Genomic DNA, 16041 nt, shown 5'->3' on the forward strand with positions numbered 1-16041 from the left:
CTTTTATAATAATAAAATAATAATAAAATAATCGATAACTTTTTCCAATCGATGACTAATTGCTAACCAATCGATTGATTGGATATCGATTAATTTTGATAATCAATAGGTAATCAATCAAGACAATTCTAAAATCTTGAGTATAGATTGATCATAGATTTTTTTCCTCGGCTGTCGAGAGTTTTAGGACTGGTGGATGCTGTCATGACAACCTGTACAACATTTTACTACAAGTTTCGTTTAAGTATGCTTTAGAATCGCGATATCTCATTACACTGTGAAACTCACGGTAGGGAATTGTCAGCTCAAACAGTGATTCTTTAGTTTTATGCGTATGTTAGTAGTAATCAGCAGTAAGGAATGCTTCTGAAAATAATTTGTCCCTACAATACGACCAGTAAATACATTTACAGAAACACATTTAAACTTAGAAGGTGTTCCTATGAAAATGTTACAATAAATTATCATATTACTATAGAGGTCTTATCTTGTTAATTAATATTTTTCATTTTTTGGTTCCTCTTGGTGGTAAAATCTGGTGTTTTTTGCGAGAGGCTAAAAACCTTTACTATTTGTATATTTGTTCGTGTAACATTATACATATAAATAAAAAAAAAATCTTATGAAGTTGTTCAAAGAAAGGGATGCTTTCCGTCCTTTTATCATATAATATTGCCGAGTCCTTTTGTATATTTTTTAATTAATATATTTAGTAGCTTGGTTTAAGGACATGATAATTAGGGATTTTCATAACTGGTAAAAAAAATCTTATGTGTGAATATCGCGAAATAAAAACTTACAACTGATCCCGGGGGAGGGGTACTAGATTTGCGAGATGACGGGTATGTCCGAGGGTGTGAAAAAGGAACCCTTACCCCAGTACACATTTTGTCTAAGTAACCCCCCGGCAACTGCTTTAATGGTTTCTCTCGAACACTTTTCTATTTCACTAATGTGCGAATATTTAACTTCCTTGAACCTCTTCCTCGTGGCTATATTATATTTCATATATTTATTTCTTTTGTCTCTCTAATATTCTTTTAGATATTATATTCATGAATACCAAAATAGAAATGTTAATTACCGATAAGCAGTTTTTGAAAGAATCGTAATTTCTACATCTCAATAATGATACCATCGACCTAAACTAGTTACAGCTGCTATGCATTGAACTTACACAAATTTTGAAAATAATACCGATTCATTCACAAAACAAAGATGTTGCGTGCAGGTTTATTAGGAAAACAAAGAGCTTCATTGCTAACTAAAAGGTAAATGTTTTTTTTAATAATATGATTCTTCCAAACCTTTTTTACCCAGGCCCTTGGAACACGCCTGTCTTGCAGCCCCGGTGGAACTTTTTTCTCAGTATGGATGACAATTCTTGATAAATTCCCAATGGGGATAAAAATTCTATTGTTCCAGGGTTAAAAAATCCAGTGGGGATGGTTTTGGAGTGCAAATTTTAGGTATCAAATTATCGGTTGGGGATGAAATCAAAGCCAATTTCCCAGTGAGGATGAAATTCCAGCGGGGAAAAAAGTTTTGTCAATTTTTAAAGCAACGTTAAGTGCCGCGAGAACTGATTAAAGTGCTCTGGGTTCTGTTTATTTTACCGTATAGGATGGCTATTGTTTTCTAGTTTCCGGGTAAACATTCATGGCGCATTTCCAAGATATTCTCACTCTTTTGTTCAGGCATAAATGACTTTTATGCTGCGTACGATAATTGTGCGGACACTCTACGGCTTTGGGACAGACAGCTTAGCAAATCAAAGCGAGCTAAGACAATTAAGGAAATAATAATATTATTTTAAAAAAGATGGAAAATAAAAGCATTCAACCGTTCTTCATATTATTCAGTACTCGTTTCTTGTCTAACAAGACGTTACCAACATCAGCCGAAGTTGTTATCACTGGTGGAGGAGTGATTGGGACTTCTATCGCATACCATTTAACACAACTCGGATGGAAAGATATTGTCATCCTTGAACAAGGAAGGTTTGTAATGTGATCAGTCGCTTGCGATCTGTCTCTGATAGAGTTTTTCATAAATTACGTCACTATCTGTACAGTAACATTTAAAGACTCAAGGGATTTAATCATCTCGGTAATGGTTTCAAAATGAGGCAGTCGTTGCACTCAAAATAATTTAAAGGAAAAGAAAAGCCGGAAAGCTTCCCTGACTGACTGACTGAGTGACTACTGACTGTCCCCGACCAGTAATTTTTCAAAAGATTTTTCCCTGAAAGTTTTTCCTGACCATCCCAGAAATGGTGCGTTTTTCGAAACAGTTCCGAAACACAAGATGATAAATATAAACGCGTGGTAGGAAACGGAAAGGCTAATCCTTTATCGATCGTCTACCACTTTTTCCGTCTGAGTCTTTTTTAAATTTTCCTCTAACATTTGAATGCAAATAAAATCTATTGCATACTGCGGTGAAGGTCGATGTCGACTCTTCCCCAATTTAAATTGTACATCTTTGGGAACATACATGTATTTGATTCCCTGTCACCATTCGATATATACCCAACCCTTTTAACGATGGAATTGCCCCCTTGCTAGCTTTCATAACGTTGTTTCAACGTTTATCTAACGTTCACAAGTTAGATGAACGTTGAAACAACGTTGTGTTAGCTGGGTTGCTAGCTTTCATAAGTCTTCAGTGGAGCCATCCTACGCCGTGCAAATAGGCCTTTCCTCGCGAATTGCAGTGAGCGTAATCCTCGGATACTTGGTATCAAGACCAGTTCTATAGTTCTATATTACCTTTCTTTATTTCGACTTGATTCTCATTATATTATAATCTTCTTTTCCCAGTCTTGGTTGTGGAACATCATGGCATGCAGCAGGGCTAGTCAAATCAATACACTCAAATCACGAGAACACTCAACAATCGAAGTATGCGTTCGAATTGTTTGATAAGTTTGAACAAGACTTCGGCATAGGTAAGGATAGCTCGCTTTTCAGGTACGTCGTGAATTTATTTGGTTGCACTTACTATGTTAAAATACAAATTCGTAAATGTAAAGTTAATTTAGTGAGTTTGTCCGTAGAACGTTCGAATCGTTCGAAAAGTTGCAAAAAAGTGGAAGATTTGTGCAACACGCATAGTATTGATTTTCGGGTTAGTTTTGGTTTCTTTTCGCACGCCCGCCCGCCGTTGGAAAAAGTGCTATTTGAATTTTTCAGGTTTTGGGAGCTTTTTTCCTCTCGAAAAGTGACATAGATTTTGTCATTTTTATGTTGCATATTGGAGTAAATAGTACCAACCTTTACCTGAATTACAACTTAAGTCATTAACATAAAAAGCTTTGACGCTCAACTCTGAACTTTTTAATCTTTTCGTTTAGGTTTCAAGAAATGTGGAAGTTTAATACTCGCTCAACATGAAGATAGAGCTTTAAGTTTACGAAAATCCTACCAGATTGGACGGTATGTCGATTTCCGTGTGTATAGTTATTTTTCGAAATGTAGCCCATAATAAAAAATGATAAAATTTGCTCTAGCAAATTATTTATCAAAAAGTTTTCAAAGTTTTGAAAAAGCATTCTCATATCATAAGCCTTAAATTGCCCGAGAATTAAATCGCACTGCATGAAATATGTTCCTAAACTAGGTCCGTTTACACGATATCGGCTAAATAGTGCGTTGTAGGACCTTTTAAATTCAGCTATGTTAAATATATGATTGTTTGTGTAACTTTGCTAATACTTTTTAAGATAAATTCAGTTTTATTTTCTGACCGGTTAGAGCATCATTTCAGCCAATTCAAAAAGTTCCTTGTTGTTTTATTTCTTGCATTTCATTTTTAGTGAAAATGGGGTCGATTGTCATTTGATCAGTGCACAAGAAGCTCAACAACTTAATCCTCTTATCAGTACTGAAGGTGTCAAGGTAAAATACAACACATTATTATGTTATCAGGGAAGAATTGTCGGCAGAAAGCGATCCCGTGGAGCGACCAATAATTTTAGGGTTGAAGAATGACAGAGCTTGACGAAGATTTCCCCAACTTTTCCTAACCTAAAAGAAAAACTTATTTAACTCCCCCACATTCTCCCCGACATATTCTATATTCTATAATGTTTTCAAATATTTTACACTTTATTTATCACAATGGAAGGATTGTCAATGCAAAATATTAGGTGTCCTTTTTGAGTAGAAAAACCTCATTTTAAAATTAGTTGGGGAATAATTATTCGAAATTTTGGCAAGAATGAAGTTGACAAAAAGTTTTTCACAACTTCAATCTGGAGATTTTCCCGATAAAGCTAATACTCGAATTCGCATTGATTTATAGAGAACTCCCCGTTATATAACTTAGCAAAAGTCTGCCATTATGGAACGAAACGAATTTGATGTGATTGATGTGATGTGAATTCTTTTACAAATCGAATATCAGCTTCCATAATGGTGTAGTAACAAAGTTGAACCTCGATTTTTATCTAATATTTTCAATTTCTTTTTCGCAAAGCTTGCAATGATGGTACCAGGCGACAGCGTGGTTAACCCAACGGATCTCATACAGGCGTATACTAAAGGTGCTGTCAAAAACGGTAAGTTGAAAATTGGAAAGGATAAAACATTATGTTCTAGTCTTTTAGTTATATTGCCTATCAAAACCAGGATACTATTATCTTACTATCAGTGCTTCCATCAATGGTAGATATTGCATTATAGGGGTTCGAGTCAATATACCACTAGAGCCAATAGAGCAAATATCTCAAATCATGGTATATGCATGGTTACAAATACGCAGCACATTTGACGAGACATTTCGACCTAGTATATCGTCAAAACTCTAGTTTCTGAGAGACGATTAAACTCAACGTGCTAGTGCTCATAAGGATACAGTGTTTACAGACAGCCAATAGATGTTACTCGTTCTTACTCCAGGTGCAACAAAGGTGTTTGAAGGTGTCCAAGTATTGAACTTGAATTCTTCAGAACGTAGGTTAATCACTTCAGTGAATACAGATCAAGGCAACATTGAGTGTGGACATTTTATCAACGCGGCTGGCTTGGTAAACTACACATTCTATTTTTATAAAAATTATCGAATTTTTTTGAGAATTAACTGTCATTCTTTTTTACTTTCAATATTAAATTTTTGTTTGCCTGCTCCTAGTTCCAAAACAAAATTGAAATTTTTAGGCTTTTGACCCTTTACTTGCGTAAATATTAAGCTCTCCCAAGCTCCTCTTTGATTTTAGAATTGTTCTTGTTTTTGAGGCCTCGTTTTCCCTATGGAAAAAAAACACCTTTAGAAAATCTCTTGCCCTACACAGTTTTAAAAAAGAACCAGAGCGTTTTAGCTACAAATAAGGCGATTCTGAGTAATGAGAACCGATTAAAGTGTTCAAATATTTAATTTTCCTTTTTCTTTTAGTGGTCACGTGAGCTTGGTTTGGTAAGTCGTTTTATCATCGTTCGAAATTTTATTTTAACGAACATTAAACACCTTGCAATTTCATTTTAAAATTCCATCATTCCAATACCTATTACAGGCATCAGGTCAAGTCCTCCCCTTTGAGGAGATCTTCTTTTTCGATAATAGTAATATAATAGTAATAATAATTTATTTACAACCACCCATTACTGGGTAAGGTTGGACATAGAGTCATGACTCTCGCCCTGAGGCCTATTCACTTCAGAGAGTTACGACTCTATGTCGAGCTATCAAAAAAGAAAAAAAAAACTTCAAAATTGCTTTCTCTTGCTTAAGGCAAGAGTAAAATATTGGTTTAATGAAACATTTTTAAACTCCATAGCTTGGTCAAGTAACGATTTTGTTGGCCGACCTCTTTTAGTGTAATGATCGTTATTGAAAGTTAGTAATTATACGATGAAGGAAATATCCACGCCCGAGAGATACTCTGGTTTAAAAAACTGTAGATATTGAATCGATCCATTAAATTTTCAGCCAAAATTATGCTTTAAAAATATCACGTGAAATTAATTTTCAGAAATCACAACCACCTGTTCAGTTACCGTTACACGCGTGTCAACATTTTTATATCGTGACTAAACCATACAATGTGGACCCCATGATGCCCGTGACACGTGATCATGATGGACATTTATACTTTCGCGAGTGGAGCGGCGGTTTAATGGCCGGTGGGTTTGAGCCGGATGCTATGTCGTGTTTCTATGAAGGGATACCGGGAAAATTTGAATTTCAATTGTTAGAAGAAGACTGGGACCATTTCGGTAAGAAATCTACCTTTGCTATTTTAAATACAGTTGACACTCTCTAATTCGACGTTCTACTATTGATACGCTCCATTATTTTATAATTGCCACCGCCGGGAGCCTAAAACGACCGAGGATGGCATTCATAGCTTCACGCATAAGAAAGTTGGGCAAACATCTCATAATTTTGCGTTTGCGTTTGCGCGTTTTTCAGTATTTTAGTTCCGCTAAACGGTAGCATTCTTATCTTACGGTCTCTCTATTGTTTTATTATCATCAAGACTTTATCGGAGTCTTTTTGATCTGATTACTCATTTTGAAATCTCAGTTTGTCTTTTTCTTATCCCTGGAGAATGAATCTAAGGAAATTCCCTTTTCTGGAAAATTCCCTTTTTATACCACAAGTAGTTATTACGCGCTCTTCATTACTCTACTCAAAATATTCGAACAGTTATGTTGCTAAACGTGCACATTAGTAAAATAACATAGGAAGAGCAGTATCTTCAGATATACGCTTTTTATAGGAAAAACCAGTAAGTCATATGATTCTGGCTGGGCTGCTCTTAATTTTATATGAGTTTTTCATGCTTAAATGTCAATATTAACCCTTTCCGGACGCACGGGCCACTGGGTGGCCCATAGCTTTGTAAAAGATTTTAATAGTTTTCGCGCCAAAATACAATAACATGGTTTTGAATAATGATTTTGAGATAAATTTCCCGTAACCTGCAAAAAACCGCTTTTCGATATCTTGTTTACAACAAGAATTATAAATTTTCAATGTTTGTTGCAAATTTACTCAGGCTAAATCTGTAAGGGAAAAATTGCTCAAGAATTTGGACAAAAAATCACTTAACTCAGATTCTTGGAACGCTTATGACATGAAATTTTTTTTACCCGGTCAGTAATTCAATTTTCTAAATCATATTCAAAGTTCAAGGCGTATAGCAAATGCCTTTTACTCTATTTCTTTATTCAAAGTCAAAAATTTTGCCTTTCCAAAAAAGTCTGCCGATTTTTCGGTCACGTGACCAGGTGTCAGCCATATTTAAAAAAATGTTTTTGGTATTTCAAAACCCCTATTACATGTGAAAAAAATGAGGTATTACTTATCGTGATATCTTTTATCAATCACTTTCTATTGCAATTTTAGTGAAGCCAGTCAAAAATCGAATTTTTGTTTGCGTCATATAGCCGTGAAATAATGCGTCCGGAAAGGGTTAATGAAAATAGAAACCTGTACTTCTCAGTAATTTCTGAAATATGAGGCTCAGATTCTTCTTAATTTGTTTTTAGGTTTTGGCCAAATTTCAGCCTCGTATTCTTATGAAATTGTTCTTATAAAAAATGTGTAAGACAAGGCACGGATGCCACTCTAAGTAGACACATTCCCTTGACACATTTGTTAGCATTTGAAAGAATTTTGTCTCAGATGAGAGGTCGCACTCTTAACAAAAATTTTTGTAGGGCTAAGATCATTCCTTTTGAACGCAAATTTAACTCAATGTGTTCGTTTTGTTGCGGTGGTACCTTAATGCAAGTTATGGCTAGTATATAATCACAGTCATAAACGACGCGGTACCATTCAGTACGTCCTTCTTGAAAATCAAATTAGAGAGTTTCGAGTAAAAATTTAAATTATTAAATGACTTTTGAAAAGTGCAACCATTGTCCACTAGTTTGGGTGCTGCATTGAATACGCTAATTTTTACTTTGTAGTTTTTTTAAGCATTGGCGTTCAAGGTATTTTATGTTCTGAGTTCATTCCGTATTTCATCCTTGGAGAAAAACATTCACGATTGTCTACTGATATATAAATATCCCCTTACCTTTCTTTTTAAACACACCCCTCTCACAAACCCGGTGGGACGTCCCCTCCCACTGGAAAAATTGACCATATCGTCCCCATTTGAAAACTAATCCCACTGACTGAAAAAGGTCTACCGGCTCTTTAAGAAGAGGGCCGTAAGACAAAAGGGCCTTAAAATTTGTGTAGGAGAGCAAATTTTTATGATACAGTAATTATCCATTCTTGTCTACGCTACTCGGGTGTCATAAGTTCATACTTTTCAGTCTAGAAAAGCTGGAAATCTTAAGCCAGCTAATCTCCTTCGTCATTTCAAAGACGTTTAGTCGAAACCTTATTTTTGAAAAGGCCTATTTTGCCTTACTTTTCTAGATTATATGCTAGGTGGCATTCTGAAGAGATTTCCATCGATTGCAAATGCGGAGATCCGAAATTTCATAAATGGCCCTGAATCATTTTCCCCTGATGGCAGACCACATCTGTCATTTGCCAAAGAGGTAATATCTATTCGCTTGTCCTAGAAATGTTATTGTCTCAGATATTTGACTCACAGATGATACCCTCTCCAGGGACCTAGTATCGCATTTCTTTTGCTGATTATTTCCAAAATTTTTGAATATCATTTCACAATATATTGAAGTTGAGATTATAATCAAAGTTTCACGCAGCTTTTCGTTACGATCCTAAGTCAAAAATTCTATACAATATGAATGACCTCATTTCAACGTAAGAACCATGCGAGAACCCAATTTGAGATATTTGGATTGATCTTATTTCAAACTTTGATTCAATGGTTTATCTTGCTAAGAATTATGGGAAAAATCTTTAGTAATTTAATAGTATTTGTGAATTACAGTTTTATCTAAAATATAACCTTCTAAACAAAGCAGGAACTTCCTCATAATGTATTAAGTAGAGTCTCTTTGATTCGAACCACTAAAACTCGAACGTCTCCCTAACTCAAACAAGATTTATGGTCCTTCAATTAATAATGCCTTATAAACCTTACTCTATAACACAAATTTTCCTTAACTAGAACAGATTGTTATTGTAAGATTATTACTTGTAGTTGATATAAAAAAGAGACAAACTCAGTGCTTCAACTGACCATCTTATATGTTTTCATTTAGTTCGACAACTACTTAGCTGTATGTGGTTTAAGTTCAAATGGCATTGTTGGTAGTCCTGGTTACGGTAAAATGGCAGCCGAGCTGTTAACATTCAGCCAATCAGAACACTGGAATCCCTACCATTATAGTGTCCATCGAATGGCACATGGCAGTAATAACAAATTCTTAAACGAAAAAGTAGCACCCGCTATTTTAACTACCCGGTACGAGTTTGTATATCCGGAAACAACCTATAAAGCTTTTCCAAGAAACGTGATGACGTCACCGATCCATGAATCATTGGAAAAGAGTGGTGCTGTCTGGAATCAAGAAAATAATTGGGAAATTCCAAAGTATTTTGACGATTGTGGTAAATCTTTCCTACATTTTCACACCTTCTCCTGTGTTTGACATTCAAAAAAAAACTTCTTCAGCAAAGGGTGTGGGGTGGTCGGGTGAATTATAAACGCCCGGATTACGCCAGAAGTCACAAATTTAAGCTAGAGCAAAGATTTAAATTGATTTATTGCCCTTACTGGCAGAAACTGGATTGTTTTCGTAGAAGACTTAATGGGCTTTTCCAGAAAAAAACCTTGCACCCCCTGTTGAGGAGGTCCATTTCCGTTCCAAGGGGGTAAGGTTTGAAATGCAGTGGAATTCCATAAGGGTAGACGAAAATCCGTCAAAAATAAGCAGAATTCCAAGGGGGTAATGATTGAAAATTTGTAAAAATTTGGAATTCCAGAGGGGTATGATACTAAAATTGCCTGGAATTCCAAGGGGGTAGGTCACAAAAAGTTGGACCTCCTCAACAGGGGGTGCACGGTTTTTTTCTGGAAAAGACCAATGACAAATAATGAATATCATCATTCTTGTCTCGTGTATTAGGCAAAAAAAAGTATCTATCTGCGTTTCTAAGGTTTTTTTTTCTTTTAGCCATAATCTTTACAAAAAAATTTCCGTTACCAACTTTGGACACCTCTTAGATCCACCACCATCTATTGTATTTTTTCATTCATGATTGTAGGTGATGTCAAAGAAAATACTTTAGGGAAACCACACTGGTTACCTAATGTTCAGCGAGAGATGAAAGCTTGCGAAGATTCTGTTGGTTTGATCGATCTTTCTTCACAAAGTGTGTTCGAGCTACAGGTAAGATTCGTCCTCGCGTATCCCAGGCTTTGTTTGCATTACTGATGAAAACGTCATAGAATACCATGGCTTTGGTTGATGGCGAGTTTCCTCATTGCAGAGGGGGGCTTCTCAAACAAATACGACATAAGATTCAAGTGTCAAGTATCAACGGAAATTCAATACAATCTTTTTGAAGTAATCTTTGACATTTGAATACTAGACAATGCCAGGGTGTCATATAGCGCTACCAGCAGTAAGCACCAAAGGATTGGTAATACACAGGGAACGAAGCTGCCAAGACTGTTGACGAGGGAAAAGTTCTACAATTGATTCAAATTGATTCAAAGCTATTTTTATTTTATTCATTTACGCTGATTGTTGGTACAACCAGTGACTATTGAAAGCAAGAAAACTCATTTTTTGGTTCTGGAAAAAGAAAGCACACTGAAACCAAATATTCTGTATTAGATTTTTTTTTTTCATTTTAGTTTGATTCTTCAGTTAGTATTGCTATTGGTGAATTTTTTGAGCAGTTTGATATCGATCCATCAGCTATGGCAATACATGGTAAAGAAACACCAATTTTTGATGAAAAAGACGAATGCATTGCTCTTGTGTCTATCTCAAACACTCAAAATAAAAGGTACTGTACATCTGCAGAACTTTTGAAATAACCAGCTCTAACACAACGTTATTTCAATATTCATTTAAAGCTCATGACATTCTTATAACATTAGGATGAACGTTATAATGTTATGTGCACGCCTGATGTTCAAAGGTCATCAAAGGATTTTTCTGAGCACTAGATACCGTATTACTTCAAATAAACTCCCCTTCTATTAAGTGTCTCTTCTTTTAAATACCCCCTTTAATAAACTCCCCTTCTGTTAGGGAAAAACGTTCAATAAACGCCTCCCCTCAGGGAGGGGCGTTTTTAATGGTTTTAATTTAAGTAGAAGCTTTTAAACTGTATTCATATTTTTTAGTCCAAGGGCTTTCATTCTCTGACTAACGCAGCCTTGTTCTTGCATGTCTAGAGTTTAGCAAACTCATACATTAGGAAATTTTTAGTTTCTTTATCTAAAAATAAAACTTTTAAAATATTTCTGTTGATATCTACAGATTACACTTGAGATCAAATGCGAACGTTCATTCGTTCCTTCTCTCCTCCCTCGAACAATATGCTGAGACTAATGACGTCATAGTTCGTGACGTCACTGGAAGCTATGCAGTGTTCCGATTGGTTGGTCCCAATGTTGACGCCTTATTGGACAAATTGATTTCACCACCTTACAGCACTGAAGATTTGTACAAAACTTCGAGCATGGTTAGTTAATTACGTCCAGGCATTTGATTTCATGATTTTCTAATTTGAAACTCCGAAGTCAACCATTGACTAGTCGATACTTGCCTTGTGTAGTGTAGTGACACCCCGTTCTCACAGACCCGGTGAGATTTTTTACGTTAAACGAATGGCGACTCCATGCTGTGTAAGCCCGTCGTCATGTGAAAAGAACCAATACACGGATTTTGAATTGATTATTTTTTGTGTGAATACCATTGGATCAAAGAAAAAGCTAGGCAAAATAAGTATTATTCAAATTGCGTGTATATATGATACCATATATGCACCATTGCAATGTCTTCTGACATTACATTACGGACCCAACAACTGATTGGTCGTAAGTGACGCAAAATCAGTCAATACGTCACCTTTAACTAATCAGCTGTTGGGTCCGTGGAAGACATTGCAATGGCGCATATCATGAATACACTCTTCTCGAGATGCATAAATTTATTGTTGTCCTCGTTTTCAACAGATTTCATTGCTATTAAATTATACATTTAAACCAAGTTGAATTCCCAAAAGGCAAACATTGACTCTAAAACAAAAGTACTTGAAATTCAAAATGTCTCATGAGGTGTAAACAACACAATTATCATTGTGAATAATATGTAATTTTATAGCAATGAAATCTGTTGAAAACGAGGACAGTGCGCGTCAAAAAAAACAAACCAAATTCGCTAAAACGGGTTTAAATGGGTTTTTCCAGAAAAAAACCGTACTCCACATGTTGAGGAGGCCAATCCCTCAATGGCTGGAATTCCAAGCAATTCCAGGTTCAAACCCCTCTGGAATTCTGAGCTTTAGCGGGATTATAAAAGCTACCCCCATGGAATTCAAGCTATTTTTGACAGATTTTTGTATCTCCCTATTGAATTCCGCCACATATCAAACCATACCCCCTTGGAACGGAAATGGACCTATACGGTTTTTTTCTGGAAAAGCCCAATCTTAATAACGTCCGTCTAACGTTCAAGCAATGTTGTTGTCTATTTGTATCTAATCGTTTATCTTATTATCTCATTTGTTAGGTTATGGATATTGGCTATGCATGTGACGTCATTGTTACGTCCTCATCTATTGGAGAAGGTTGGGATCTAATGATTCCTGTACAGGTAGGTTGGACGAATTCTGATTCGAATTGATTGGATTTTGGATTTAGATTTAGATTAATCGTTTGACTGACTATATAATTTTTAATAGGTATGTCCTAATCCAAGGCGTGTCAGTTTCAAAGTGGCTTCAAACATAAGCTACGAATTATATAGGTTGTATGAACGCAGGTAGGTCTTGAAAAAAGGTTCTTCCAGGCCCAGCGGAACAATCGTGGAGAGGCTGAAGGCCCAAAAATGAGATAAAATCCACTAGGAATTTGTGGAAAAAATCTCGTTTCATCCAAAGTGGAGAGGCTGATGTCTCCCCAGTCTCGCCCCGCTTTGACCGGGCCTGTCTCCAATGTAAAAAAATGATCTAGTTCGCTTATGTCAATGCTGAAGAGAGTGAATTCCAAGTTGGTGAATCGTTACATTGAAAAAGGTTTACAGATTTGGTTTTGCGCGATACTGAAGGAGTTTCAAACATGTGTACTACAGTATGTAATTCTATTTTTATTTCGCTTCAGTTTTCTCAAGGACTCTACCGCTTGCTAATGGAGTACGGACAAGACTATGGTATGACAAATGTTGGACACATTGCAATGGAGAGTCTTCGTGTTCAAACCAAAACACCAAAAGTTCCCAATGAGGTTGGATTAAGAACTGAAAAGCAATTCGTAAAGTCAATCTTTTCAGACAAGGTAAAAGTACAATCATGGACGAAAGGTCAAAAGACACCTACAGGCTTGCTTGTAAAATAACTGAAAATAGGTTAACTTCAGCCACACAGGTGGTGGGTGCACCAGAAAGCTCTGAAAAGTTGTTTTTAATTGATTTAATCATCTCAAATATGGTCTAATTGGATGTCTTCTCGAAAAAGTAGAAAGAGCAAAACTCATCGAATCTTCAATCTTAGACAAAAAAGAAACCCTGAAGACAAAAAAATCATATTTCCTTTTTGGACTTCCAATGACTAAAAATGACTGAAATGGGTTAACTTCAGCCACACAGGTGGTGGGTGCACCAGAAAGCTCTGAAAAATTGTTAATCGATCATTAAACCATCTCAAATTTGGTCTAATTAGAGATTGTGTTCTCGGAAAAGGTGAAGAGTTAAACCCAAAGTCTACAACCTTTTGTCCATGATTGTAAAAAGAAAAATTTCTCTCTCCATAAGCTCGTTTTTTAAATCCTTTCCCTCTCTAATATGTTGATGGTATTTTTTAACTCGTCAGCTTGCTCAATGATAAAAATAATCATTTTGAAGATTTTGATTTAAATTTAGTCTCTAGGGGTCCTAGATCCTAGAAGTCCTAGATAACTGTTTTATCAACAAAAGTGTCGACTAGAAAAATCAAAAAGCGATATTGGGAAGGTTATATCAGGAACTCGTGTTGAAAAAAGCACAACATATTTTTGCCTTTATAGGAAACTGGTCCTGTACACCAGAAGTCTTTACATACAATCAAAATCCATGTTCTTGAAACAAATTGGCCATGGGGTGGAGAGACATTGCTTCATTCTCAAACACGTGAAAAAGTCGGTTCGATCTCCTCCCTTGGGTATACAAGTGATTCGAATATTTTGAAAGCATTGTCCGTAGTAGACCAATCAAAATGCGAAGATGGCGATGACGTCATTGTATGCGTCGGGACAGATGAATATGTTGGAAGAATAATTGATTACGTAAAAGACAATGACAACATCAATCCGATTGAAAAATTTGATGCAGACTCTATTAGACTTTAGAGCCCCTCCCTCATTGGGCTTTTCCAGAAAAAAACTGTATGCCCCTGTTAAGGAGGTCCATCCCTCTGTGGCTGGAAATGCTCTAACCCCCTGGAATTCCACGCAATCTCAGGTTAAACCCTTCTGGAATTCTGAATCTGAGTTGGATTTAAAAAGCCACCCCCATGGAATTCCATTTATTTTTGAAAGATTTTTGTATATTCCTATAGAACTCCCCCATATATCAAACCTTACCCCCTTGGAACGGAAATGGACCTCCAACAGGGGGTATAAGGTTTTTTTTCTGGAAAAGCCCATTCATGCCATCAGCGGTAATCACACAAAAAGACATTCCCGATAACGTAATCATGAAAACCGAGTGGCCTTGAAAACAAAAGCTAGCAATTTTATTTACTATTAGCTTTAGTTTAAATCCAAAAGCCGAGATCCCAAGATGTTAATGCTATTGATTGAAGTATGACTTCCCCTAGTGAGCACATCTTTGAAAATCTTAAAAGTCTTTATCTTTCCTATAGGGGGTAAACAGGCCATTTATTTTATATCCATACATGGGGTGGACGAACATTTCAAGAGGGTAATCCGAGAAAAGTTTCCAGGGGGTCATTTTACAAAGGGTAGAAAGCTATTCTAAAGTTTCCACGGGGTAAAAGACTGATTTTAGTTCGTCCACCCCCTGTGTGGTTTTTTAATGGAACAGCCCAATACAGGATCGATTTTATATTTCTTTGTAAAATTAACTAAAATTTAGAGTGAATTTGGAAATAATTTCTAAGTTTTATTAGATAATTATTTTGTCAGTAAAAACGTATGACTAAGCTGAATTAATATCACCGAGACTATGTATGATGCGTTGTAATCAAATGTTAATGTGACCAAAAACTGAATAAATTGGTCTTGAGCCATTGTGTTTTCTTCAAAAACAAGATTGCGACAAAAAGTTACAACAATTGGATTTTAGACGAGGGTTTTTAAACGGACTATAAAGTCAGTAAACTTCCATCGAAAATACAAGAAATTGCTTCTTTCTTTTTCATTGTAAATGCTTTTGAATACAGACCACCTTTAATACAGCGCTACATGTATTGTAGCGCTTTGTTTGTAATTAACACTCCTATCTCACATCCTCTGTACAATTTTTTGCAATGGATGCGAATACGAATAGGGTGTTCAATCAAAATTATCTTACCAGTGAGACTGAAATTCCAGGGTATTTTTCTAACCTGGGAGGAAATTTCAACTAAATATTCCAGTGGGTTTAGGGCCCTACCGGGTTTGTGAGACAGGAATGTTGGTAAGATTGTCGTCACTTTGTTTCCAAATCATAACATTTATCCTAATATATTCTAACAGTGTTCCTAGGCTAGGATCCAAACCCAACCTCAAACTAACATGTAATATGTACTAGTTATCGCTTGACTTCGAGTGCAATACGAGAAATATTTTATGAGTTCCAGGATCGTTCTGCTATATTTTCCGATCCTTTAGGCGACCCCCAAAAGTCAACGTGGTCATAATTAGCACATGTGAAATATTAAATATCGCAAATATTTCAATACTCTCGATCAATGTATTGAAGCAAACTAATCCCAGCTGGCACACAACGTTGT

At 36.0% G+C, this 16041-nt stretch overlaps 1 protein-coding gene across 1 annotated transcript; it reads left to right on the forward strand.

Annotated features, from left to right (window-relative positions):
- The first annotated feature begins 1042 nt into the window (after positions 1-1042).
- LOC136824947 (pyruvate dehydrogenase phosphatase regulatory subunit, mitochondrial-like) lies at positions 1043-14434 on the forward strand. The gene is made up of 17 exons (XM_067080933.1): positions 1043-1271; positions 1863-2000; positions 2823-2950; positions 3356-3437; positions 3818-3899; positions 4480-4561; positions 4902-5029; positions 5395-5415; positions 5972-6215; positions 8377-8501; positions 9135-9483; positions 10141-10265; positions 10736-10890; positions 11370-11574; positions 12624-12707; positions 13214-13387; positions 14114-14434. Exons 1-17 carry the CDS (start codon positions 1219-1221, stop codon positions 14432-14434), a joined length of 2496 nt encoding a protein of 831 aa, XP_066937034.1. The 5' UTR covers positions 1043-1218.
- The last annotated feature ends 1607 nt before the right edge of the window (positions 14435-16041 follow it).

Source organism: Clytia hemisphaerica, unplaced genomic scaffold (assembly GCF_902728285.1).
Source record: "Clytia hemisphaerica strain Z4C2 unplaced genomic scaffold, Clytia hemisphaerica genome assembly, whole genome shotgun sequence".
Taxonomy (NCBI): domain Eukaryota; kingdom Metazoa; phylum Cnidaria; class Hydrozoa; order Leptothecata; family Clytiidae; genus Clytia; species Clytia hemisphaerica.